This window comes from Ovis canadensis, chromosome 3 (assembly GCF_042477335.2).
Source record: "Ovis canadensis isolate MfBH-ARS-UI-01 breed Bighorn chromosome 3, ARS-UI_OviCan_v2, whole genome shotgun sequence".
NCBI classification, from domain to species: domain Eukaryota; kingdom Metazoa; phylum Chordata; class Mammalia; order Artiodactyla; family Bovidae; genus Ovis; species Ovis canadensis.
In genome coordinates, this window is record NC_091247.1 from 7410576 (window position 1) to 7436048 (window position 25473).

Consider the following 25473-nt stretch of genomic DNA (forward strand, 5'->3'; position numbering starts at 1 on the left):
GCACTAAAGTAGTGATGCTGGCAATCTGAATATGCCCAAGAGAAGCTGACAAGTGCTTCCTTTAAGTGAAAAGGTGAAAGTGCTCAACTTAATAAGGAAAGGAAAAGTATCCATTTACTGAGGTTGCTGAGACCTATGAGGACAAATCTTTTATCCATGAAATTATGAAAAAAGGAAAAAATCCGTGTTTTCTCTTGCGTCTCAAGCTGCAAAACTGACGAGTATGTGGTAGGTGATTAGTTGAGATGCAAGAGGCTGCATGCAGTCTGTGTATTTTGAGAGACAGACCACATGCACATTTTTATTAGTGTGCTGTTTTAACTGTTCCATTTTATTACTGTTGTTCATCTCTTACTGTGCCTAATTTACATAAACTTCACCACAGGCGTATATGGGCTTCCTAGGTGGTGCAGTGGTAAAGAATCTGCCTCCCAATGCAGGAGACGCAAGAGACGTGAGTTCGATCCCCGGGTCGGGAAGATTCCCCTGGAGGAGGGCATGGCAACCCACCCACGTATTCTTGCCTGGAAAAACTCCATAGAAGAGTGTGGTGGGCTACAGTCCATGGGGTCGCGAAGAGTTGGACATGACTGAGTGACTGAGTTAACGACATAACATAATATAGGTACGTATACAGGAAGATTCAGTACTACCCGTGGTTTCAGACATCCACGGCAGCTCTTAGAATGTGTCCTCCGCCCAAAAGAGGGGACTACTGTACTTTTGAAATGAGCCATGCGATTGTCCGGCTACCCATGAGAACTTTAGATTTACAGTGACCGAGGGGCTGGGTCTGCACTCCCTGCCGAGTCCAACGCCTGTACCTTAGAGACGGGGCTTCCCAGGCTCGGCGCCCAGTGATCTTATTTAGATGCTGCCAGAGCGGGACTCACACCCAGGCTGCCCACCCACAGCCGTGGCATCGCACTGGCCCCTCCCTGCCGAGGGCCAAATGGCCGTGCCAGGCCTCCTCTGCCCTCCTGGAGCCTCCCCAGACCCGCACCCCAAAGAGCAGGCCCCCCGGGAAGCAATGGCCACAGGTGCGCGGCAACACTGGAAGGAAACCATTTAAATCATTTATTTGACTCGGGTCTTGTGCACAGGCCCTACCGTACAAAAGTGGGAAGCTGCAACAAATCAAGTGCCAGAGGCAGCGCGTGGACGTGGAAACACAGACAACATGAAAATGCCACTGCTGGGTGACTGGGAGCAGGTCCGAGCAGCCAGGGCCTAGGCCCAAGGTCACATTCACAGCGCGGGCGGGGCAAGTGCAAATGAACAGAACGTTAGCATGGAGGGACCTCCCCGACCTTCCCACCCAGGGGGAGGCAGTTAAGACCTCAGACACATGGGTTTGGAGCCAGAAGCGTAGTTAGTGCACAGTGGTCCCTGCAGTCTGGGGCGGGGGGGGGGGGGGGGGGGGCGGGAGTGGGCTCAGAGAAGATGGGTCCTTTCCCACCCTGCCTCCCACCCAACCCCGGGGACCCCTTTGCCATTCAAGGGAGGGCACCCCCGGGACTGAGGAGCCAGTCCCAACTCCAGGATGTGGAAAAACAGGAGTCTGTGTCTCTTGGAGGCATCCTCCTACCCCCACCTGGAAAGGGGCGGACCTCAAAATAAAGTGTTAAGGCAATAAATAAAACACCTGTTTCCTCAGGTGGAAACACCACAAGGGAAGCGGGTCTGCAGGGTGGACAGAAATCTGGCGACGTGGGGACCGATGCCCGCAGCCTTTGGCGGTAGGCTCTACACTGCTACTCGGTTTGTGCGTCAAGTTGAAGACTGAGGGCCAGGTGAGTTTCCTGTCCTGATGCTGGTCCAGCCGCCTGCATCCTCTGACCATCCTCTGCCCCATGGCTCCTCAGCCCCTCACTCTTGGAGACCGAAATGACCCCAGTCAGGGCCTCCAGCCCAGCGCTTAGCACCAGCCAGAGACTCCCGGGCTCACAGAGGGGATGGAGCGGGGGCGACCAGTCCCACCTCCTCTGTCTTTGGTGGTGGCAGAGGTGGAAGGAGAAACGAGTCTTCTGGAGGGCCAGGGAAGGGCAGAGGACAGCATCCTGCTTGAGTGCTTGGGTTTCTCAAGGGCCCGATCCCCGTCCAGACGTGAGCCCAAGCGGGCCCACCTTGGGATGGCCCAGGCCCACTGCCCACCGAGGTGCCCCCAGCCGCAGCCTTCACCCCTGGAGCTGTTCTTTCGGGTGGTGGCAGGCTGTGAGCACTGGCCAGGCCCATGCCTGGACCTGACACTGGCCAGCCCGGGCCCCTTCACCACAGAGCCCCGCCACCCTCTCTTCCGTCTCCACCCTCCGAGCCCTATTCAGCAGCCCCCCGGGAGGCAGGAGGTGTTGGGGACCCACACCCCGGGCATCCCATCTCAGCCTGATTCTTCCTCTCTGGCCCCACTGGCCACTAGTCCAGCCTCTGCTTCCCCAGGCACAACCAAGGGTGGGTCAGGTGGACCCCTCGGGGCCCCCTCCATCTCCAAGGAAGTCTGCCCTCCACCCCCGGGCCCTGGGGATTCCCAGATGATGGAGGCAAGGTCGGGGCAAGTAAGTGCCCTTGGCCACCACGGCCTGGGCTATGCCATGCTGATGGCCAGACACCCGGGCCTCCCATGCCAACCCTAAGGCCTCTCGCTGGCGTCCCCCACGTGAAGGCAGCCCAGGCAGCCACCGTCCCGGGCCCACAGCAGCCACTACTGCAGCGCCTCTGGGAGCCCGTTCTCCCAGGGCAGCACACCGTTGAGGCCGATGCTGCCGGCCGCCGGCGCCCCCAGGTAGCCGAGCAGGATCTCGCTGCGGCGCCGGGACAGCTGAAGGATGTCCTCGGCCAGTGCTGGCACGGACGTGTAGCGCACGTTGTCCAGGTCGAACATGTCGGTCAGGTACTGCACGATCTGGTGCTGGGGGATGTGGCTGGCCATCAGGCTGGGCCAGGGCCCCTGCCCACCCCCAACAAGCTGAGGTTCTCCAGGCTACCCAAAGCCACTCCCCTGACCCCCCACCCCAGGGGGACCCCAACTCAGCCCCTTCTGTCCCCCGTTCCTGCCCTCCTGGGGCTTCCTGTGGAACCCACCCGGGGCCAGGTCCCCAGTGGAAGGGGCAGGCACCCCGCCCAGACCCTTCTACAGATGCAGGGCCAGGCAGGCAGCTGCAGAAGCCAAGCTCCCTGTTTACCTTAAAGAAAGCACAGACTTCAGAGAGCTGAGGCTTGGGTCCAAGGAAGCCGAAGGCTAGGACAGGGCTAACGTGCTCCGATACGGAGTAGAAATGGGAGATGAAGCCATCAGGCACCTGTTCGGGGGGCAGGCCGGGGACAGCAAGGCTGAAGGCTGGGACCCAGGCAGGGAGAGGCAGCCAGGCCCTGGGGTCATATTAAGAGCTGGGGCTTCGGAGGTATGTCTGGCTTATTCATGTTCTTGCTGGGTGATGTTGGGTGAGTGACTGGGGCTTTCTTTTGTAATTTAAAAAAATTCTGTTTTTAATTTAGTGGCACTACACGGCTTGCAGGATCTTAGTTCCCTGACCAAGGATGGAACCCAGACCCACCAGTGAAAGCATCGAGTTCTAATCACTGGACTGCCAGGGAAGTGCCCCCGTGACTCGGGTTTTCAGGGCCCTGGTTTTCACCTCCACAGCATAGAAGCCACCTCAGGGTGGTGGGGAGGGCTGCCGGAGGAGGGGCCTGGGGTAGGCTCAGCACAGGAAGTGCCCAGGGCATGTGGCGGTGGCAGCTGGTATCAGCTGGGTGGCAGAGCCGGGCTGGCAGGGGGGCAACAATGGATGGCAGCCCAGATAGGCAGCTGGTCGCTGCCTGGGAGCGCAGATAACGCGGCCCTCGGAGTGGGAGGGGGGCTCAGCCTGCTCCAGGGCGCCCTGCCCCAATCCCAACGCCAGCAGCACCTCTGCTGCTCTGCGCGGGTCCTGCCTCCCTCTGAAGAGGCCCTCTCCTCGCTTCTGATTCCCCATCATCACCTCCCGACCGCCTGCTCTGTGCTGGGCCCTGGGTGGGAAGATGAAGCAGATCTCTGTGGGCCTTTGAGGCCCTCCCAGTCAAGGGGGAGGTCACGGCAGGACGGGTGACCAGTGCTGTGACAAAGGCCAAAAGCTGCAGCCCACCCTACCCTGTCCCACCCCCTGACCGGGGTCTAGCACACACCAAAGGGAGGGTCAGCTGAGCCAGGATCCACACCCAAGGCCCACCAGCCCCCGCGTGGCTGCTCTCAAGAGGCCCCTCACCATAAGCTCACTCACCATCAGCAGCCTCCTCTTGGCTTTCAGGACCGACCAGCAGGCAGTGGCCAGGGCCTAAATTAAAGAGGGCACCCCCCCCCCCAGGGAGGTGGGGTCAGACTAACAGGCCAGGCCTGCAGCTGCTACTCACCCCCAGTTGGGACCAAGCCTTTGCCCTAGCTCACCCACCCTAAGCAGGGAGATGGGGACAGCTGTCTGAGGTCTGCCCTCAATCAGGAGTCAGGCGCACCTACAGCTGAATCTTGACTCCAACCCTTACAGGGTGAGAAGCCTGCAATCTTCTTCTGGGCCTCAGATTCCTCTGTAAGATGGCCCTGACCAAGTACCCCTGCCTCGCTCAGTCATTGTGGTGATCCACAGTTGCTGCCTATCAATGCCCAGCCCCTCCCCTCTCCGGATCACCCCATGCCACCCGGCACGGCTTGCCCACCAGGGGCCCTGTGCTCAAGGCTTTCCTGCTGTTCCTCCTTTATTTTTTGCATATTTTAACTTGACTGAATGCATTGAATGGAACAGAATTAATGGCAGCCGAGAATGAGAAGCATTGCCCAAATGAAACTACAAGGCAGGAGGAAAATGCACGCCCGGCCGCTCTACGAGGGTGAGACAAGAGTAAGGGGGGCTCCCCTGGAAAGTTCTCCAGGGCAGGCGCTGGGGTGCCCAGCGGCCAGCAGCCTGCCCCTGGGCGGGGGTGATTGCTCCGTGATGAGTAGGGGGCCAGCTCAGGGGCCCAACGCCAGGGATGGAGGGGCGTGGGGTCCAGGCAACACACGTGGGATCATGTGTGCGCGTGCCTGGGGGTGGGGGGCGGCCACCTACCGTCTCCTTGAAGCTGTCTGACAGCCAGCGGTTCCTCAGGACGGCAAGCACCGAGGACGGGGGGTTCTCCAGGTCCTCGAAGGCATCCATGAGGATAAAATCCAGCACGATATCGAAGAAGCTCATGCATACCACCTGCGGGGCCAGGCCCTGCTCTGAGCGGGTGGGGTGTGCAGGGGCCACCCTCCTGGAAGCCTGGGCCTGGGGCAGGGCGGGAACAGGGGCTTCCGGCAGCAGTGGAGCCATCTCAGAGCCTCGGAATCAAGGCTGAGCTCCAGGGGGCACCTCCACCCAGCTCAAGGAGCTCAGGTTGGGGGGGCCCCAGGACACCAAGGCTCAGCACGAAAGCGACTTACCCCTCGGCCCTCCAGCTCCAGCCGCGTGGTGGCCCAGGTCTCCGGCCGTAGGGCGTAGTTCAGCATCTCCTCGTAGCTCTCCAGGAAGCCTTTGGGGCTCTACGGGGAGAAGCAGAGCCTGTTCTGGCCGTGGCCCCAAGACCCTGTTGGACTTGATCCACAGGGGCGGGTTGGCCTGTGGATGGGGGACACTCCAAGGCCAGGCCAAGGCCAATGCCTGAACAGTGGTCACGGAGAGAGTGAGGCTCTGCAGGGCCCAGGGTGTGTCCGGGAGAGGCAACGCCAGGCTGCCCAGCAGTGTCTCAGACCAGCTCATTAACGGGAACTGACTATCTTTCAGAAGATGCGCACCGGCTATGGAAGGAGCTCACTTTAGAGAGGATGCGTGAGGGTGTGAGGTCGGGCCCGCTGCCAAAGGGGTCAGTTTTCATGACCATCGGCCTCCCTATGAAACAGGAGAAGCTGCAGCTTTTCTCAGGGAGTCAGTGAGCTTGTTTATGTGACACCACCAGGCAGTAAAAAGTGTATAGGACTCCGGCTGCTGCCAGGCACACAGACGGTCAGCACCCAGGAGGAAGTCTTCACTCTCTGGGACTGGGAGGCCTAGTGGGGGCTGACGACCCAGTTTGCAGACACGGATGTCATTTACGGACCTAGAAAGTGAGCACATGCCAGGGCTGACCTAATATGGATAAACTAATTTAATTCACACAACCCTGTGAGGGACTGGCCAACATTGTGCTCACTTTACAGATATGAATACTGAGGCTTCAGATCAGGGATGTGCCCAAGAGCCTGGCAGGACAGAAGTGACACAGCCCAGCACAGGCAGGGTGATGGCACTTATAAGAACCGCAGGCAGAGGGGTCACTGGAGGGACTTTCACCAAAATCTGAACAGGGTGGGGCTGGGGACAATTTTTTCCCTTCTTTTTGCATCATCTTAGTTTTGTCTTCAATAAGTGTGAATCGTTTCTACACTTTTTTTTTTTGCCATGCCTCAAGATTTGTGGGATCTTAATTCTCTGACTGGGGACTGAACCCAGGCCACATCAGTGAAAGAAAGGCCGGAATTCTAACCACTAGGCAACCAGGGAACTCCCATTTTTATCATCTTTTTTTTAAACTACGTTTGTGAAGTCTTTTTTTCTAAGATGTATTTATTTTTGGCTGTGCTGGGTCTGTGTTGCTGCACACAGGCTTTCTCTGGTTGTAGCAAGTGGGGGGCTCTAGGCATGTGGGCTTCAGGAGCTGTGGCTCACAAGTTCTCGAGTGCTGGCTCAGTACGGATATGGCTCATGGGCCTAGCTGCTCCACGGCATGAGGGGATCTTCCCAGACCAGGTATCGAACCTGTGTCCCCAGCACAGGCAGGCAGATTCTTAACCACCAGACCCCCGGAGGAGCCCAATTTCCATTAAGTTTTAAAGATCTGCTAGAATGTGTACAGGCTGTGGCTTCACTTTCCCAATCCTCAGTTTCCTCGCATGTAAAAGTTGACTACGAAGATGAAGATGAGGGCTGGCCCTCGCTGACACTTTCTATGGTCACTGACCCCAGCCAGTGACGTCCCCAGGACACACCCATTTACACACAAGGGGACTGAAGCTTGGAAAGACTTCACGTGTGGCCACAGGCCACAGTAAGGAGGCAGGCTGATTCCACAATTTCCCACTGGGTGTGCGCAGCAGCCAGTGTCTTCCCAAATGGAGGCCAGCCCATCTTTGCTGCCTGGAAAAACATGGCAGCGCTGTCAGTTACTTCTCAGTTCAGAGCTGGGCACAGGCCCTGGCGCTTAGGAGCTCGGCAGCATTTCTTAATCAAAATTAAGCCAAGTGGGACTTCCCTGGTGGTCCAGTGGCTAAGACTCTGTGCTTCCAATGCAGGGGGTGCAGGTTCGATTCCTGGTCAGGGAACTAAGGATCCCACGTGCCACTACTAAGACTCAGTGCCGTCAAATAAATACATTTTTTTAAAAAAAGCAATACCCATATTTTTCAAAATTAGCATGGGGAAAAAAGAAACTTTCCCCGCTCTCCCACGGCTTGCAGAATGAAGTCAGAGCTTATCAGCTTGACTTTAGATTGAGTTTTTTTTTTTTTCTTTGAACAGGACTAAATAAAAGTTAGAAAGATAAAATAAAATAAGGGGCGGGGGGAATAAAAGCTGAAAAGAGAGCCCTGTCCCCCCACTACCTTCTCAGCCTTGGTCATCAGGCCTGCCACCATCTGCCGGCCAACCTCCCCGAAGAAAAGCTGGTGACTCTTGTCTTCCAGGAGGCCCTAAGGAGTGAGGAGGAAGGGGGTGAGCTGCCCGGCTGGCGGTCCCCCAAAGCCACAGAGAGGGCAGTACCATGGGCTGGGCAGATGGTCCACCTGCTCAGAGGAGCCTGACCCCAGCGCCAGCTTCCCGCGGACCACACCCACCTCGAAGGCCTGCCGCACACAATGCAGCTTGGCTAGAAAGTCCTGGTCGCTGTAGCAGCCCAGCAGTTCCGTCCTGAGGGGAAGCACAGAGAGTCGCACCACCTGGGACCCTGCCAGCGACACCCTCGTGGGGTCAGGGTGGAGCCCCGGGTGGCCTTGCCTTGGCCTGGCAGTGTAACCTCAGGCAGGGGGCAGGTACCCTCCGGGCCTCAGTTTCCCCAGAACCAGAGGAAGAAGCTGGTAGGATGCTCTCTGAGGATGGGCTGCCTCAACGGCACTCGGCGCCACTGGACGGTGTGGTCACTGGGGGTCGGGCTGACCTCGGCCTCCTTTAGGCTCCAACTAGCAAAGGACCAAAATGGCCCAATTTCCCCCAAGGCCAGGGCAGGGCTTTCTGGGGCAGCCAGAGGCATCTTGGTCTGAGCCCTTTATCCAAATCCTCAGGCCTTCAACTCGGGTCTTCTGGCCATTTTCAGTGAACTCTCAACACAGACATATAAATCTAGGAATCATGACCATCATACAGAACAATGAGCTTAAGATGGATAAGAGCCTTCAGATATACCACAGAGGAGACTGAGGCTAAGAGGAGTCAGGAGACTTGTCCAGGCCACATGCTAAGAAGTGGCAAGCCTGGAAAGAGCCCAGGTCTGTCTGTCCCCCAAGCCTGGCTTCTGGACCGCTCCTTAAGGGAGTCTGTCAGAACACAGGGCTTAGACGGCACTTCCCTGGTGGTCCAGTGGTTAAGAATCTGCCTTCTAGTGCAGGAGATGCAGGTTCGATCCCTGGTTGGGGAGCTAAGATCCCACGTGCTGCAGGACAACTAAGCCTGCGTGCCACAACTACTGAAGCCCGTGCTCCGCAACAAAAGTTCCCGTGAGCCACGGAGAACACAGGGACACACGGGGCAGTGCCCACCATGCTTCCGTGATGACACATCAGAGAACTTGGAACAGGTATGTATGACTTATTTTAGTTACTTGTATTAATTAGTTATTGTGATCACTAACTCCACACCCGCCTGTCTTATACCAGGGCCATCCGAGGGCCTTCCAAGACTGGGGCAGGAGCCCTGGCCAGCCCTCAGCCTGGCTCAGCTGGGCCCTCACCAAGCACTCACTGCTGGATTCCCCAGCCTCCTCTAGGAGAACAGCACCCCCTGTCCCCCACCTGCCTCCTTCCTCCTGTGCTCACCTGAGGGTCCGGCAGGGCACTTTGCCCTCCTTCACCAGCTGCAGGGCCTCCTCGTAAGCGGCGGCGGGCCTGGAGAGTGGGATCGGGTAATCTCCGACCTGCAGGGACTCAAAAAGCTGGGGGGAGGATGCACGTGGAAGCCTGTGTCAGTGGCATGAGTGTGGGGGAGGGTGCCTGCCCAGGGAACTTCCGGCACGGGACGCCCTAGGGTCCAAGCTCTCTGAGGGGATGTCAGCGGGAACCCTGGCCAAGGGCAGAGGCCGGATTGGAGTCCCCTCCTGCTCAGCGTCCCCACCACCAGGTGCCTTTCCCACCAGCTCAGTGCAGCCGCGCAGTCATGTCCGACTCTCTGCGACCCCATGAATCGCAGCACACCAGGCCTCCCTGTCCATCTCCAACTCCCAGAGTTCCTCAGACTCACGTCCATCGAGTCAGTGATGCCATCCACCCATCTCATCCTCTGTCGTCCCCTTCTCCTCCTTTCCCATGGGGACCTTTCCCAGAGGGACCGTCTCTTGGACACAGGCCAGTGTCCTCCCACCCCAGGCAAGGACAGCCGCCTGGCACACGCGGCAATGGCAGGAAACTAACGCCCAGCCGTAAGCACGAGGCCTGGAGAAGGGAGAGGCTGGGGGGGCTGCAGCCGCCGGGGTCGTTGACCCTTGCCCTCACTCACAGAACTACAGCTCCTGCTGTCCCAGGCTTCCCTGTCCCAGCTGAAGAGTCCCTGGGGAGGAACACTTGGTGCTGCCAGATTCTGCTCCCGCCAGAGGAAATGCCTTCACTTTCCCACGACCCATCGCTGGCCCCCAGCAGAGCCGACAGGGGGCCCCCTGGCCTTCACCCCCTCCCCGAAGCCATCCCCCAACCCACATCACCTCGGTGGCGGAGAAGAAGGAATCTTCCGAAGTCAGGCTGTCCTCATCGTCCGCCCGCAGACGCAGCGAGCCCTCTGTCAGGGGCAGCATGAGGGTCCGCTCTGGGCAGGGCAGGAAGAGGGGGGCTGAGCCGAGATCCTGAGCTCCCCGGGCTGGGAGGTACATGGACACCAAGTCTCCCAACACCCGCTCCCAGGAAGATGATGCTGAGCTTCCAGTTTTCTCAGTATACGCCAGGGGACCTGCCGCAGCCACACTGCTGGACCCTGAGGCCTGTGGGCCCTGGGCTCTGAGCGCAGGCTGTGCTATATGGCCCTGAACAAGTCACCTCCCCCTGCCAAGCTGACACTTAGCCTCCAGTACCAAAGGGCCGCTCACTCTGCACTGCCGTTCCCACCTGCTCGAGGGCAAAGGGGTCTGGACCCTCAAGGGGGCTTAGGAACGATCTGTTGAACAGCCTTGGGGCCCCACCAGCCTTTCTGCCATGAGAGGGGCCCAGGGGAAGCAAGACTGCTGCTCTGACGGGGACGGGCAATGGAGAATGTGTCACCCTGGCCAGCCCTTGTTGGGCCCGTGTCGCCCCTGGTAGAGCCGGAGACCCCGACACTCAGGAGTCCTGTAAGCCCTCTGGAGGCTGATGGCACCCAGGGCAGGGCCACGGCGGGGCACAGTCACCGCACAGGGCCTGGCACACAGCAGGCACTAGAACGCTATGGCTGCCCGGCTGAGTAACTTCACTCCCTCGGCGATGTCACACCTCCTGACCTCAATGGCGCAGGCACGTGTGCTCTCCGCCATGTGACCTGCTGTGGGCTCATCTCCATGGGAGCCACCCCTCTGCCCACCCAGCAGCCCAGGAGAGGGCTCAAACCAAAGGCCCGGGACGGCCGCGGGGGAGGCCGGGGGGAGATGTGGACACAGCAGTGCCAAGGCCTGTTCCCAAGGGGACAGGGGCAAAGCACACCGGCCAGGGATTCCCGGGGCCTCGTCCCAGCTCCCGTCCCGCCTGTGTGGCCCCGGTCTCCCCATCCCTGCAGTGGGCCCCTGATGGGTGGAGGTCCTGGGCCCCAGGGATCCTGCACCCAAGCCCTGCTCACCCAGGTCCAGCAGCATGCTGTCGGCCGGGAAGGTGGACCCAAACTCCTCTTGCAGGTGGTAGGCCCGGTGCAGCAGCGATTCCAGCTTCTCCGCAAACTCCTTCCGCTGGGACTCTGGCTGCGGGTAAAACAAGAAAGGTCAACCCGGGCCCTCGAAGCTCCCCCACACCAACGGCCCCTTCCTGCACTGTGACAGGGCCCCAGCCCCTAGGGAAAGCAGCGGAGGTGGGGAGGGGGGCATTTCTGAGGCCCAGCAGCGAGTGCAGGTCTGAACTTAGCAGCCCTATGCAAGAGCCACTGGCCAGACATGGCCAGTCCTGCTGACATGGGTGATCAATGAAAATGTACACTGATTTCAGACACTTCATATCCCACCCCCCAAAAATCCCCAAAGAATACAAGAATGTTAAATACCTCTGTGATTTTTCACCTTGATTATGGGTTGAGATGATAATATTTGGGGTATACTAGATTATAGAAAATGTATTATTAAACATCATTTGGTTCATTCCTTTTGCTTTTTAACGTGGTCTCTGGGAAATTTTAAATGAGATACATGGCTTCCGATTGAATAGCACCGCTCTAGACCCGATCAGACCTGGTCCAGACCTCAACACCGTCAAGCTGTGTGACCTTGAGTAAACAACTCCCCCTCTTGAGCCTCGGTTTCCCTACCTGCCAACTAAAGTAAGAGAACCTACTTCTTTGGATGTCAGGGAAAACATGCATAAGGCATATAAGTGTTCCCCGAAAGATGGGCCCATGGCGAAGGCCAGTCAGCGCTGGCTGTTATAACCAGAGAGCAGCCAGGAGCCCCGAAAAAGCTGGCTTCCGCCCCACTGCTGCTGTGACCTGTCTGCACCTGGGGGCTTCACACCCGTGGCACCGCAGCCTGTGGCTCCTTGCTGCCCCTGGCCTCCAGGCCGGGTTGTGGGAGGAAATGCTTGCTTGACCCCAGGAGCTTCTGGGCCGAGAGGCTAGACACAGGCAGGCCTGAGTCTGTTTTCCACAGAGGCTGCCAGATCTGCAAGTGCATGTAACCAGACCCTGGGGAGGCGACGGGGCCAACTAGGGCCTCAGGCCACTGGGGACAAAGAGCCGGAAGTACTCAGAGGGGGCCAGTAACATGGAAACTGCTGCCTTTCCCGGAGCGATAGGCGTGGACCGGCACCTTGCTGGTCAGCCTCAGGGCCTCCTTCAGCCAGGGGTTACCATGACCCCATTTCACCGGGAAAACTCAAAGAGGTTCCAGGGCCGGGCTCACCCGCTGGAGCCTGGCAGAGCCCGTGGGGCCCCAGACCCAGACTCTCTGGCCGTCTTGCTCAGTATCTCTGCTCAGCGTGGCCAGCGGTGCCTCGTAGCTTTGGCATAGAGCTCTCTCTGGGAAGTTGCCGTGGGTTAGAGAATGGTTTCTCACATATGACGCAGACAACCAAAGACCACCACAGATACACTGGACTACATCCACATTCAAAACCTCTGTGCTTCAGAGGACACCAGCAAGAAAGTGAAAACACAAGAAGTTTCCTGGGGGTCTGGTGGTTAGGAGTTGGTGCTTTCCACTGCCAGGGCCGGGGTTCAACCCCCCACCCCGTGAGGGAACTAAGATCCCGCAAACAATGAGGCGCCGCCAAGTTTAAAAAAAAAAAAAAAGAGAGTGAAAAACAACCACCCAAAGAACGAGAGAAAATATCGACAAATCATACATCTGACAAGGGACTTGTATCCAGAAAGTGTAAAAGGACACTTAGAATGCAATAATACAAGGACAAGCAACCCAAGTCAAAATAAGGCGTAGCATCTGAACAGACATTACTCCAGATAAGGTATGCGTAAGGCCATAAGCACAGGAAAAGCAGCTCAACATCGTTAGCATCAGGGAAACAAATCAAACCCAGGTCAGAGTCAGATAACAACAAGTGTTGGTGAGGGTGTGGAGACACTGGAACTCTCGTGCACTGCTGCTGGGAATGAAACACGACACAGCTGCACTGGGAATCCCAGGCGGCACGGTGGTGAAGAAGCCGCCTGCCAAGGCAGGAGACGCAAAAGATGCAGGTTCCATCCCAGGGTCGGGAAGATCCCCTGGAGAAGGAAATGGCAACCCACTCCAGCTTTTTGGCCTGGGAAATCCCAAGGACAGAGGAGCCTGGCGGGTTATAATCCATGGGGTTGAAAAGAGTTGGACACGACTGAGCGCAGTCACACACAGCTGCTTTGGAAAACTGGCAGTTCCTTAAGATGCTAAACACAGAGTTACACTGTGACCCAACAATTCCAGTCCAAAGTATATACCCAAGCGTTTACTCAGCACATGCCGCCAAGCTCCTTCCCTTAGAACTACACTCAGCATCTCAGCACCTAGTCACTGTAACTTTGAACTGTGTCTGTAAAGACGCTTTTTAATAACATATGAAAGTGAAGTCGCTCAGTCGTATCCAACTCTTTGCAACCCCATGGACTGTAGCCCACCAGGCTCCTCTGTCCATGGGATTTCCCAGGCAATAGTACTGGAGTGGATTGCCATTTCCTTCGCCAGGGGATCTTCCCGACCCAGGGATCGAACCCGGGTCTCCTGCATTGTAGACAGACGCTTTACCGTCTGAGCCACCGGGGAAGTCCTATATCTATAAAGTAAAAGTAAAAGTCACTTGGTCATGTCCAACTCTTTGCGACCCCATGGACTACACAGTCCATAGAATTCTCCAGGCCAGAATACTGGAGTGGGTAGCCTTTCCCTCCCAGAGGACCTTCCCAACCCGGGGATTGAACCCAGGTCTCCTGCAATGCAGGCGGAGTCTCCCAGCTGAGCCACCAGGGAAGCCCGATACATATAAATACTGGGCTACACTGGGTCTTAGCTGTGGCACATGGGATCTTTCAGTCGCAGCATGTTAACTCAGCTGCAGCATACGGGATCTAGTTCCCTGACCAAGGATCCAACCCAGGCCCCCTGCACTGGGAGAGCAGAGTCTTAGCCACTGGACCACCAGGGAAGTTCCTGTCAGCACCTGTGCTTTATCTCAATCAATTCTGCACATCTCTTAGGAAGATGTGTCTAAAGGGGACTCATCACTTCTTTGCTTGACATCATTTTGGCTTAAGAAAGCTTTCCTAGGAAGGCTCTATTTTCAGATAATGGGGGAAACATACATGAAAGCCACTGTACGATCAAATTCGGTGAACTGTATGGCATGTGAACTCTATTTCAATAGTCATTTAAAAGACATTGTAGCGCAGTGAAATGCTTGGAAGGATACTAAGTAGTTATGTCTGGATGGAAGATAACAGACGTCAATAACACTGATGACAGAGGTGACTTGCTAGGCACCGGCTATGGGCCAGGATCTGGGGCTGGTCCACTGAGGGCACCAGTGCTCAGGGAGCCTGAGGGCACCCACCTGCAGCACATAGCTGGGAGCTGTCTGGTCAGAGACTGGGCTCCTTTTTATCCTCTTTTTTCTTTCTGTGTTTTTTTCACTACTCTATTAGGGAACATTTCATTGCTTTCACAATGAGAAAAACAAGAAAAGGTCTATAAATTTCAGACGTAGTATTAGCATGGAGAAGGCAATGGCAACCCACTCCAGTACTCTTGCCTGGAACATCCATGGATGGAGGAGCCTGGTAGGCTGCAGTCCATGGGGTCGCTAAGAGTCAGAGACACAGCTGAGCGACTCCACTTTCACTTTTCACTTTCATGCACTGGAGAAGGAAATGGCAACCCACTCCAGTGTTCTTGCCTAGAGAATCCCAGGGACAGGGGAGCCTGGTGGGCTGCTGTCTACGGGTCGTACAGAGTCGGATACGACTGAAGTAACTTAGCAGCAGCAGCAGCAGCAGTATTAACAACAAGGACAATTTTGGAAACAAAGCTGCCTCCCTTCTCCTGCCCTCACTCACTGGCAGGCACCCACTGCCCGCCCATGAGTAGAGGGGACCTGCTGCAGTCGTGCCACAGGCTCTGAAGCCTTGTCACCCACACCCCAGGCATCCACAGCCCACAACTACAGCCATCAGGCCTGTGTGACGGGCCTCGGAGTGAAAGTCCCAGCCGGGGTGGAGGTCACGCACACCTCCAACTTGGTACCTGCTGTCCCGGACAGGTTCTCACCCTGTACTGCAAACTCTGTTCCCCAGGCTTGCCTGCCAACTGCCTGTCGTCCCACCAAGGCACAGGTGGAGGAAGCGAGGAGAAACTCAGGGGCGGAATGGGGGTAGGTGAGAAGCTCTCTCCTCTTCATGCCTCACATCACATCCCTGCACCCCACTCCCCACTAGCCAGCCCCCTCTGTGGTGTGAGCCCCCTTGAGTCCCAGGGTCTCCTGGTGACTCCCTCAGCCATGCAACCAATTTCCTGAGTTAAACCCTCTTCTTCTTCAACACATGAAGTTATTCCCACATCCTAGCTGGACCCCTCCCCAAAGGGGCGGCCTCCACTTTGACCTCACTCCAGCAGAGGGCGGACACTCATGTTTTGTTTTGTTCTTTAATACAGAAAAGTACAGGGACTTCCTGGCGGTCCGGTAGGTGGTTAGGACTCCAAGCTTCCCCTGTGGGAGCCGCAGGTTCAACCCCTGGTCTGGGAACTAGGATCCCACATGCCATAAATAAATTAAAAAATTAAATACGGAAAGTATCAAGACGAAAACAGCAACAACCCACCATGCTAACACCTGTACAAACCCTGCCCTTAAGCTTGTGCTTGAAATAAGAAAAGTCAGAACGGTAGAGAAAGGTACAGAAAAGTCCAAGGAAAGTCTCTCTCTCCTTTCCCTGCAGGCCCTCATGAAAGATCTCTGTGAACAGTCTTCCTGTGCATCTGTTCAAAGCGAAATAAAAGTGCACAGACATAGGCAGTAGCTACCAGCAGGCATACACAGACATGGATGTATGCCTTAATTTAAAATGTGCACACAAGCAGAAATTAGCACAACGTTTTAAGTCAACTACACATCAATTTAAAAAATAGAGAATATTAAAAAAAAATAAATGTACACACGGGTCACGAATCACTCTTACACACCTGTAACTTACGTGATATTACCCATCAACTATGTCTCAGTAGAGAAAACTGTATGCACGGGTCACCATGCACAGTCTGTATCTTGGTTTTTTCCCACTTAATAAAATACAGTGGGTAGAGCAACCTATCAGCCCACAGAGCTTTTTTCTAGCCTTTAATAAAGGCTGGCTAGTATTTCAGATTCCTCCTGGCGGGCATTTAGTTTCCACTTTTTCATGTGTTTTAACTATTACAAAACAATGCTTCTTCAGTGAACATTCATCTGAAGACATGTAATTGTTGTGCTTTTCACACACACACAAAATTTTTTTGGCCACACTGCGTGGGCTTGTGGGATCTGAGTGCCCTGATCAGGGATCAAACCTGTACCCCCTGCAATGAAGGGCAGAGGCTTGACCACTGGACCACCAGGGAAGTCCCTCACAAACTTTTATTATTTTAGGTTTTTAACTTTCCTTCTCTTTTCTGATATTGAGACAGTCACTTAGAGAAGACCTGTTGTCGTTGTTGCTTAGTCGCTAAGTCATGTCTGACCCTTTTAGGACCCCCTGGACTGTAGCCCACCAGGCTCCTCTGCCCATGGGATTCGCTAGGCAAGAACAGTGGAGTGGGTTGCCATTTCCTTCTCCATGGGATCTTTCCGACCCAGGGATCAAACCTGTGTCTCCTGTATTGGCAGGCGGGTTCTTTACCACTGAGCCACCAGGGAAGCCCGATAGAAAATCTGATCAAACTGTGATCAAAGAATGTATGAAGAAAAGATAAGACAAAGCTGTGTGACCCTCTCGCCTATGAACACAGCTAGTTCCTTCCAGCCCGTCAAGAACACGTATGTTTCCTATACGGTCAGGATCAGGTTATAATCATGGTGTGGTTTACTGAGTACCTATCAAGTGGCAGGGTGCACAAATGCACATGATGTGAGTGTTCTCACTTGGCTCATCAACACTCTGGTCAAGGGGAGAACTCCCATCCAAGAGGCCGTGACCAGCTGGCAGAAGGCGGGGCTGCTAGACGCCTCCCGAGTGCAGTCGCCTCGCCAGCCACACTAGTAGGCGTCTCTGAGGTTGAGGGGTGGAAAAGACCCAAGGAAGGACCACCTACCTCAGACAGTGCCTCTGAAGCTGTCTCGGGGTTCCGGAGGCCATCCCCTGGGGTGGGGGTGCTGCCGCTGTCCGCCCTCTGCCCCACACTCAGCGCCTGCTCCCATTTCTGCAGGGCCTCCTCGAACAGCTCCATGCCTGAGCGCGGGCAGGGGAGACGGGGAAAAGGAGTCAGGTCCCCAATGGGGAGAGCAGCCAGGCCCCTCATCTTGCCGTTCCAGAGTGGGGTCAGAAGAGCCAGGCAGCAGGAGAGTCCTGAAGGACGGGAAAGGGCAGGACCACATAGACTGGTCCTGATCCCTTTTTTTTAGGCTGTCCCGCTTGTGGGTCTCCATGCAGACTAGACTTGCTCCTGGAGATGCTCCTTGGTCCAGAAACCATAGAACTGGGAGGTCTGGGGTGGGGTGAGGGTTGCAGTCAGCACCCAGAGAACCCAGACTCCTGGGAGGAGGCCGCTCCCCCGCTCCCCTACCCTGGCAGCCGAGGCCAGCCTCCCGGCCCGCACCTTGCATGTAGAGGCTCTCAGCGTTGCCGTCGGTGGCGGTCACAGACTCCTCTATCCCTCTGGTCTCCCGTGGTCCCGAGCATGCAGCCGTGGGGCTGGATGAGTTCACCACCACCATCTGGGAGCCAAGCAGGGCAAGAACTCCAGAATAAAGAGTGAGGCCTTCCCAGACCCCGAGCAGGACCCCTGAGCCTCCCCACCAGCCCCCTTGCCTGACCACACACCCTCTCCCATACCATCCCTGAAACCAGCCCCCCACCACAGTGGCCGAGCACGCAGCACAGCACTTCCACCAACTTCAAGAGCCTGAGGACATGTCATAGATATGGCCAAAGCAGGGAAAACACAGAGGCTGACACCTAGCTCAGGAACCTGCTGCCCCCTCCGAAGCCGCCCCGAGCCCTGCTCCCGAGCAGCAGGACTGCTCCCCGTTCCAGGGCTCCACCACGAAGGGGACCGGGAGGACTCAAGGAGCACCTGTTACCCTCGGGCCAGCAGGACCAGGCTCTCACCCACGCCTCTGTCCCTCACGAGCAGCCATCTGCCTGCCAGGCTGTGATGAGAGCCAGCTCTTGTTGGCACCTGGGTCCCCAGGGCCGTGGCCTGCTCAGAGTGGGGGCTCAGTACTCGCTGGATGAAATTAGTAACTAGATGAGTGAATGAGCCAAAAGCTGTTCCCCAAGAGAAAATAAACTCCTCTTTGTCTTATTTATCTCTGTATCCTCAGTGCTTGGTAGTCCCTGGCAAAAAACCCAGTGTTGCTCAATGTCTGATGAATGAATGAATGAACTTCCATGGGGAAGTGTCACACAGCCTCTCTTCTACACTTGTCCACCTGCCCCTCACCAATGACCGGCACACACTGGTCACTAGTGATCTCAGAAAGCCTTCACGGATCGGTGAGTGAGTGAACAAAAGAATAAATGGAGGGAACCTCTTCTCCCATCTTCCTACCAGCCCATAAGCCCCCTGAGGGCAGAGACAGGAGCCCCAGGGCCGCTGACAGGCACCCTGGTACCCTCACCGAGGCCAGGCTGTGGGAGGAGCCTGAGTGCTTGCTGGGCTCAATGGAGGAGATGCCGCTCAGGGTGTCGTTGCTCCTGCTACTGGGGCTCTGGACCCTCCGGCTGGAGTAGCCTGTGAGGAACAGGAGGGCAGAGGTCACGCTGGCTTCCCACCCAGCCTCTTTGCATGGGCCACTCACGGATCCGCACCCCTCTTCCCTTCCTTGACATCTGGGAGTCTGTCCTGACCTTCTGTGTCAGACAGCAGAGCACCCCCAGGGGATGCTCCTAGCAGCAGAGGGCCGGGCCCTGGCCTGCTCTCCTGCTCACTTCCGTATCCTGGGCACTGGGCACAGGGCCTGGCCCTGAGTGGGGCCTGGATCTGCTGTGTTAAGCTTGAGAAAGAGGGCCAGCCACTGCCCCTCTTCTGACTCAGTTTTCCCCGTGTTGTTGATTGACTCATCTGGAATTCACCTTCCAAAAAGGATTTGAGGCACCAGCTTTTTAGGTGAGAAAAATAGGGAATGCAAACTAAGGTGAAACCAGAGACAGGTAGGCAAGCAAGAGGAAAAGATGAAACTTTCCTTTTGCCAGGATAATTCACGATGAAAAGTCTTTGTCTTGCAAGGAGATTTTGTTTCTGAAAACAGGTTTTTCCCAAGACAAGAGAGCCTATGAGGCCTCCTTGCCTTGAAAGGCAACCTGTATGTGGCAAACGCTGGGTTGCTGGGTTACAAGATTAACCGGACCATAAGAGGCTTTTAGAGCCACACCAGCAAACATAAAACAGACCAGGCTAAATACCGAGGGCCCTGGGGGTTTGCAGAGAGACAGCTCTTGACTGTGGTTGGACTGGATGACTATAAGTGTTTGTCAAAACTCATAGAACTGTTTGCTAAAAAAGGTGAATCTTACTACGTGCCAAGTAAAAAAGCAGGAGATGGTGAAACGACCATATGGCTCAGGAACCACAGGGCCCTTCCTGCTTCTGAGGCAAGGGACTTCCCTCGCTGCAAGGAGGAGATGCGCCCCACCAGCCCCCTCTGCACCCGACACTCCCAGAGGGTCCTCAGATAAGGAGAACCATTGCTTCCAATGATATGTGCATCCGGCCACATGACCCAGCAAATCCTTACAATGACCTCCTTCACAGATGAGGGGACTCGGCTTGGAGACAGCAGGTCACTGGCCCAAGATCTCAGCTAACAGGAGCCCGGCTGAGACTCGACTTCAGGTTCGCCCTTCCCTACCACCTCACACCTACCTTTCTTCACAGATGGGACCTTCCTGGCCATGAGGATGGGGAGGGGCACCGTGCCCAGGTGCTCGCCTCCCATCTCGGGCCCGACCTGCTTCTTCTTCCGCCGTCGCCTCTTCAGCTGGTGGGCGGCCAGGGCCAAGGCCACAGTCCCCAGGGCCGTGGCAAAGAGGACCTTCCGCAGGCCTGGTGTCAACCGCAGCTGGGAGAAGGCAGACTGTAGGAGAAGAGGGGGGGCCGCCGCTTACATCTCCCTGGGAGAGCTGCCCTGGGGAGCCCAGCGAAAGCTTCAGGCCCCCGGGGGATATTTCCTGACCAGGCATGTTGGAGAGGCAGCCACCCCCTAGCGGGGGGACCTGGCCTCTGAAACCTGGATCACAGAGATGTAAAAGAGGGGGGTTGGGGAGGGCAAAATGACAAGGCCAAGGAGATGGTGTCCCCAACACCATCGGTCAGGATTCCACCAGTTGCAGTGACAGCACCTCTGCAGGCGCCACGTCGGGACTGCACCTGTGTTACCTGTCCGAATGCCCGTCATTTTCCAGGTGAGGTATCCGAGGCTCACACAGCTTAAGACACAGGCTTAAGGTGACAGAGAGGCAGAAACCGAACCCAGGTCTGCCGACCCCACTTCTCAACTCAAGGACAATGACATTCACTTCAGCAGGTGGTCCATCAGTACCACCCCTGCCCCACCCCTCACTCTGCCTATTGGACAGGGAGCCCCTCGTGAGGCTGCACCCCACAGGGCAGAGCTTTAGGGAGTGTCAAGAGACCTGGTCAGCCACAGACTTTTAAAGCTGGCAGGGAGGGCCTGATCAACCCCTTTTATAGAAGAGAAACTGAAGTTAAAAGTCCACAGAGACCTGGGGTGGAGAATGGGCTTGGGACCCCAGACTCCTAACCCAGTTCTTCTTACTCTGCTCAGAGAGGATGGCCTGGGACAGCAATTACAAGGGCCCAGTCTTTCTGGATGCTGAAGGACCCTGGGATGAGTGGCTCAGTGTTTCAGGGACCAGTGGGGTAAAGGGAGGGACCACAACCGCCCCAATCTTTACCTGCCCGAACGTCGTGTAAAGGAACACAGGGATCTCAGCCACCGTCATGGCCAGGGCCTGTATCATGGACATGCCCTCGGTCCGCCGGAACGCCATGGCAGGATCAGCAGCCCAGGCGAGAGCCCTCGGGGCTGAAAGCTTCCAAGGAGAACGTCTTCAACTGGTTGCTGGCTGGGTCCTGGGTACCATCCACGCCCTGAAACAGGGACGCACAGACCAGAAGGTCCCTGCACAGAGCTGAGAGACAGATGACCAAGTCAGCCACAAGGGCGTGCAGATGTGACAAACAGAAAACACACACAAGAGTGCTCGGGGGGAATGAGGTGGGAGCAAAGCCCACATGTGGAATGTGAGGCCTGGAACCAGGCCCCAGCCTTTTGCATTGGCTAGCAGGAAGACACCCAAGCACCCCACAGACCCTCTGCCCACCTTGAGCCCTGGGAGCAGGAGGCAGTATCTGGCACGCTGGCCCCGGTGCGGACCCAGAGCCTGGAGGATTGAGAGGTCGCTCTCAAACCTGAGGCTTTAAACCACACTGTCTCAAACTTTTAAAACCCATGGCCAGTGGCCTAAGCAGAAATCTTACGCCTCAATCTAAGGCTCAAGTCCCTGACCGAAAATCATTACATCTTTTCCACCTCCCACAAAACCAAGAATGTTGTACTTCCTGTGGACTGTATTATGAAAACAGCAGGGTATTTCCTCAAATAATAATAGCTACTGTGCATTACGTGGGTATTTGTGCTGCATTCCTTACATCACCATCTCATTGGATCATTATAAATCTGCGAAGCACATGGGCTCTATTTCCCATCAGTTCAGTTCAGTTCAGTCACTCAGTCGTGTCCGACTCTTTGCGACCCCAGGGACTGCACACGCCAGGCCTCCCTGTCCATCACCAATTCCTGCAGTTTACTCAAACTCATGTCCATTGAGTCGGTGATGCCATCCAACTTTTCCCCTCTGCCAATTTCCAACAAGGAAACTGAGGCTCAGACAGGCTAAGGCAGGAGTCCAAAGTCACTGGTACCAGACGGAGTCGGGACGTGGGTCAAGATCTCTTGGACTTTAGACTCCACGCTCAACACAACCCTTTTGCCAAATCTGACATGGAGCAGGAAGTGGAAGTCCTGGAAGAACCACAGACCAGAAGGGCAACTTTCCCCTGGGGCCTTCTGAGATAACTCACAGCCCCATTCCAAGGCCAGCAAATAAGTGGCTTGAACACATATAAGCCAGTCCCCAAGATCCTGCAGAGAACTCCCCGACCCAGCACCACCAAGGCCGAGTGTGCCTTCAAGGTCTCCTGGGACTTCAAACAGAAGGAATACAACAGCCAGACAGACCTTGTCTACTTGGGATGGCTGCCAAAGTCACTGGTCCAGCACAAGAAACAGTTTATCCCCAGTGAGTGGGAAGGATGAATGATCTTACCAGTTAGCTCCAGGGTGTGTGTGTGGGGGGGGTTAGTGTGTGTGTGTGTGCCTGCCCAGTGATGGTGAAACTGTGGCCCCAGAAGATAACCCGACGGAGGTCACAGAGTAAAATGGCAAAGCTGGGATATGACCACAGCTCTGGGGGACCCCAAGGCCTAGCATTTACCTGCAGGAAAGTCAAGAGCAGCCTCTGCTGCCCCGTCTGAGGAAGAGTGTCAGGTAAGGACACCGGTCCCAAGACAGCTTTTCTTTTAGGGATGGATTCAGATCCAGCCCAACCATACTTCATCTATCCATCCCCCTGGCACAACCCAGGGCGGAAGGAGAGAAGCCTCCACCTCCTCTCTATGATGACAAGCCCACAGCAATGTCTCCACCACGTGGATACTCCTAATGCCTTCCCCACCTGGGCAAGTCACCTCTCCTTCCTTGTAACCTTGGGCTGGAGCCTCCTCGTTCCCATTCCAACCCCACGCCGGCACTTACAACCTCTCAGCGTGGATGCCCAGGAGCTTTCAATCTCAGGCACCTACTTCCCTGCCCTGAACCACCCCGTAAATGACTCTAGCCTGAGCACGCTTTATTCCGGCTTGACCCCAGCAATGTCCCCGGCCCAAGTGCTCCTCTGAGCGACCCCTCAGCCCAGTCTTCGTTCATTCCACCCTGGCAGGATCCGACCAGCACTGGGCACTCCTTACGCTGGACCTCAACAATATCCCCTTCCTTAGAATCTGTCCATCCCGGACAATTCCTTCCGCATCCCCTGGTCAAGGCCCCTCCTCTCTTGCCCCGACCCCCGGAATATTCTCTAGGGTTGTCCAGGTGCCCCATTGCCGCCGCCGCCCCTGGTCCGCGCACCGGCTCCTTCTATCCCAGTACTTGCCTTGTTCGGGTCCAGGACCTGCGCCCCTGCTCCAGTCTCTGCAGTGTTCCAGGCCCGGGCATCTTTCCACGGACCGGGTATCTTCTGTTCCACCTCTCGCGCCGCCCACGGCTCGAGCACCTGCTCTTTCCCAACCCGGGCCCTTCTAGTCTGGCTGAGCCGGGACACTTGCGACCCCTACCAGTTCCCCGCGTAGGCACGGCTCCCGCCCGCTGCAAGCCTCAGTCCCGAACCCTACCGCGCCGCCCGCCGACCCCGCGAATTCAGCCCGGACCGCCGCCACTCACCCAAGATCGCATCGCTGCGGAAGGGCAGCGTCTCCTTCCCCGGCGCCCGCGCAACCAACCTCTGGGCCGCCGGGGGCGTGGTCTCACGCTGGGCCAGCCTTCTTTTGGCCAATGAGCGTCGCCGATCTCTTCTGCACCGCCCCGGCCTCTGGGCAATTGGGCAGGTCACGTGACAACATTAGCTCCACCTCTCCTCTCCCTCTGTTCCGCCCCCTAAGTGCGGTTGAGGCGCGGAAGTAATTTTTTTTCTCTCCTGTGATTGGCCATCGGGATTAGATTGACCCGGGTGGCTAAGTGGAGGCGGGGCAGCCCTTAAAGGGATAAGGGGGAACAATCAAGTTTCGAAGGGGCTTTAAAGAAAGAACCGGCGGCGGTCTGAGCCCTTTATATTTAGTTCCTCTGCCGCCACGGTCCCCACCCAGACAAGTCCTTCCCGCCCTTCGAGCGCCCTCTTTCCAATGCAACTGCCTCAGAAACTTCCTAACAGCATCCTTCTGAGCACTTACCACTCTCCTTTTTTGGGAGCCGTTTGCTAAGGTGCCACGCCTCCCTTACCAGACCGAAATCGTCTCCCTGAGAGTTGTTTCGGTTCTGAGCGCCCAGCTGTGCTTTGCGCTGAGCACTGGGTTTGGTATCATGCCGATCTGAGTTGGAATCAAGTTCTGTCACTCCCATGGACCGCGGAGCCTGGTAGGTTACCGTCCATGGGGTCGCAAAGAGTCGGACACGACTGAGCGACTTCACTTCACTCTGTCACATCAGCTCTCTGGGGTTTAGTTTCCGGGCGTTAGTCGCTCAGTCGTGTCCGGTTCTTTGCGACCCCATGGACTGTAGCCCGCAACCTCCTCCACCCATGGAATTTTCCAGGCAACAATATAAGAATGACTCAGTTTCAGTTCAGTTCAGTCGCTCAGTCGTGTCTTTGCGACCCCATGAATCGCAGCCCCCCCAGGCCTCCCTGTCCATCACCAACTCCCGGAGTTTACTCAAACTCATGTCCATCGAGTCGGTGATGCCATCCAGCCATCTCATCCTCTGTCGTCCCTTTCTCCTCCTGCCCCCAATCCCTCCCAGCATCAGGGTCTTTTCCAATGAATCAACTCTTCGCATGAGGTGGCCAAAGTATTGGAGTTTCAGCTTTAGTTTACTCCTCTCTAAAATGGGAACGGAATTCCTGCTTTGCCTGAGTAACATGGCTTTGGTGCCGATAGTAAGGAAACTGTGGCTGTCCTTTCATAACCAGAGAACCGGACACGTCTAAGTTTTTAAAATGTAATTATCAGTAAGGTTACATTCTTGCCTTCATTCAACAACGAATACTGCTGTGTGACAGCCCTTTGGCTGGACTTGATAGTGGTAGACAAGATACATATAGTTAGGATAATTATAATCTTTTGTGGTATTGTTCCAATGGTGGAAACTCAGGAATCCAGGCTGCCTCCGTATTTCTGAGTTTCCCCAGGGACAGACTCCTGTGCTCCCATGGGAAGGTGAGAGACTCCAGAAAGATAGTGACGTCCAAATAGAAACCTAAGGATGACTAGGAATTAGCTGGGCAGAGAGAAGAGGGAGGAATGTTCAGGAACAGCTTGGACTGTGATCCAGAGGCAAGAGCAAACCTGGCATCTCTGACTAACGGTGGCAGAGAGAGAGGAGAGCGGCAGCTGATGAGCCAAGGAAGTGGTAGCCAGAGCAAAGGAGAGCAGGCTCCACCACTGAACTGCCTGCATCTGGGGCCAAATCCACTGCGTACTCCCCTGTGTCCTCGGGCAAATCATAACTTCTCTAAACCTTCAGTTCAGTTCAGTTCAGTCTATCAGTCGTGTCCAACTCTTTGCGACCCCATCAATCGCAGCACGCCAGGCCTCCCTGCCCATCACCAACTCCCG

At 56.1% G+C, this 25473-nt stretch overlaps 1 protein-coding gene, 1 long non-coding RNA gene and 1 other non-coding gene across 3 annotated transcripts; 2 read left to right on the top strand and 1 right to left on the bottom strand.

Moving 5' to 3' along the window:
- Positions 1 to 1054: 1054 nt before the first annotated feature.
- Positions 1055 to 24351, bottom strand: MIGA2 (mitoguardin 2). Its single transcript, XM_069582197.1, has 17 exons — positions 24091 to 24351; positions 23585 to 23732; positions 20979 to 21215; positions 19927 to 20137; positions 18683 to 18795; positions 17659 to 17776; positions 17155 to 17291; positions 11025 to 11142; positions 9928 to 10028; positions 9050 to 9165; positions 7856 to 7928; positions 7625 to 7711; positions 5432 to 5530; positions 5076 to 5210; positions 4257 to 4310; positions 3180 to 3296; positions 1055 to 2905 (listed from the first exon to the last, which is right to left on the bottom strand). The coding sequence occupies exons 3-17, from the start codon at positions 21072 to 21074 to the stop codon at positions 2699 to 2701; spliced, it is 1782 nt and encodes a 593-aa protein (XP_069438298.1). The 5' UTR covers positions 21075 to 21215; positions 23585 to 23732; positions 24091 to 24351; the 3' UTR covers positions 1055 to 2698.
- On the top strand, positions 7273 to 7345 carry TRNAG-UCC (transfer RNA glycine (anticodon UCC)). Its single transcript has one exon. It is a non-coding gene; the product is annotated as a tRNA-Gly (tRNA).
- On the top strand, positions 7993 to 11532 carry LOC138436540 (uncharacterized). Its single transcript, XR_011255461.1, has 3 exons — positions 7993 to 8811; positions 9367 to 9648; positions 9728 to 11532. It is a non-coding gene; the product is annotated as an uncharacterized lncRNA (long non-coding RNA).
- Positions 24352 to 25473: the final 1122 nt, after the last annotated feature.

Coding starts and splice junctions, on each gene's coding strand:
- MIGA2 (XM_069582197.1), bottom strand. CDS start 21,074: ATGGCGTTCCGGCGGACCGAGGGCATGTCCATGATACAGGCCCTGGCC. Junction 10,029..11,024: donor CAGCATGCTGCTGGACCTGG/GTGAGCAGGGCT, acceptor TGCCCTGCCCAG/AGCGGACCCTCATGCTGCCC. Junction 3,297..4,256: donor CCAAGAGGAGGCTGCTGATG/GTGAGTGAGCTT, acceptor CCCCCCGAACAG/GTGCCTGATGGCTTCATCTC.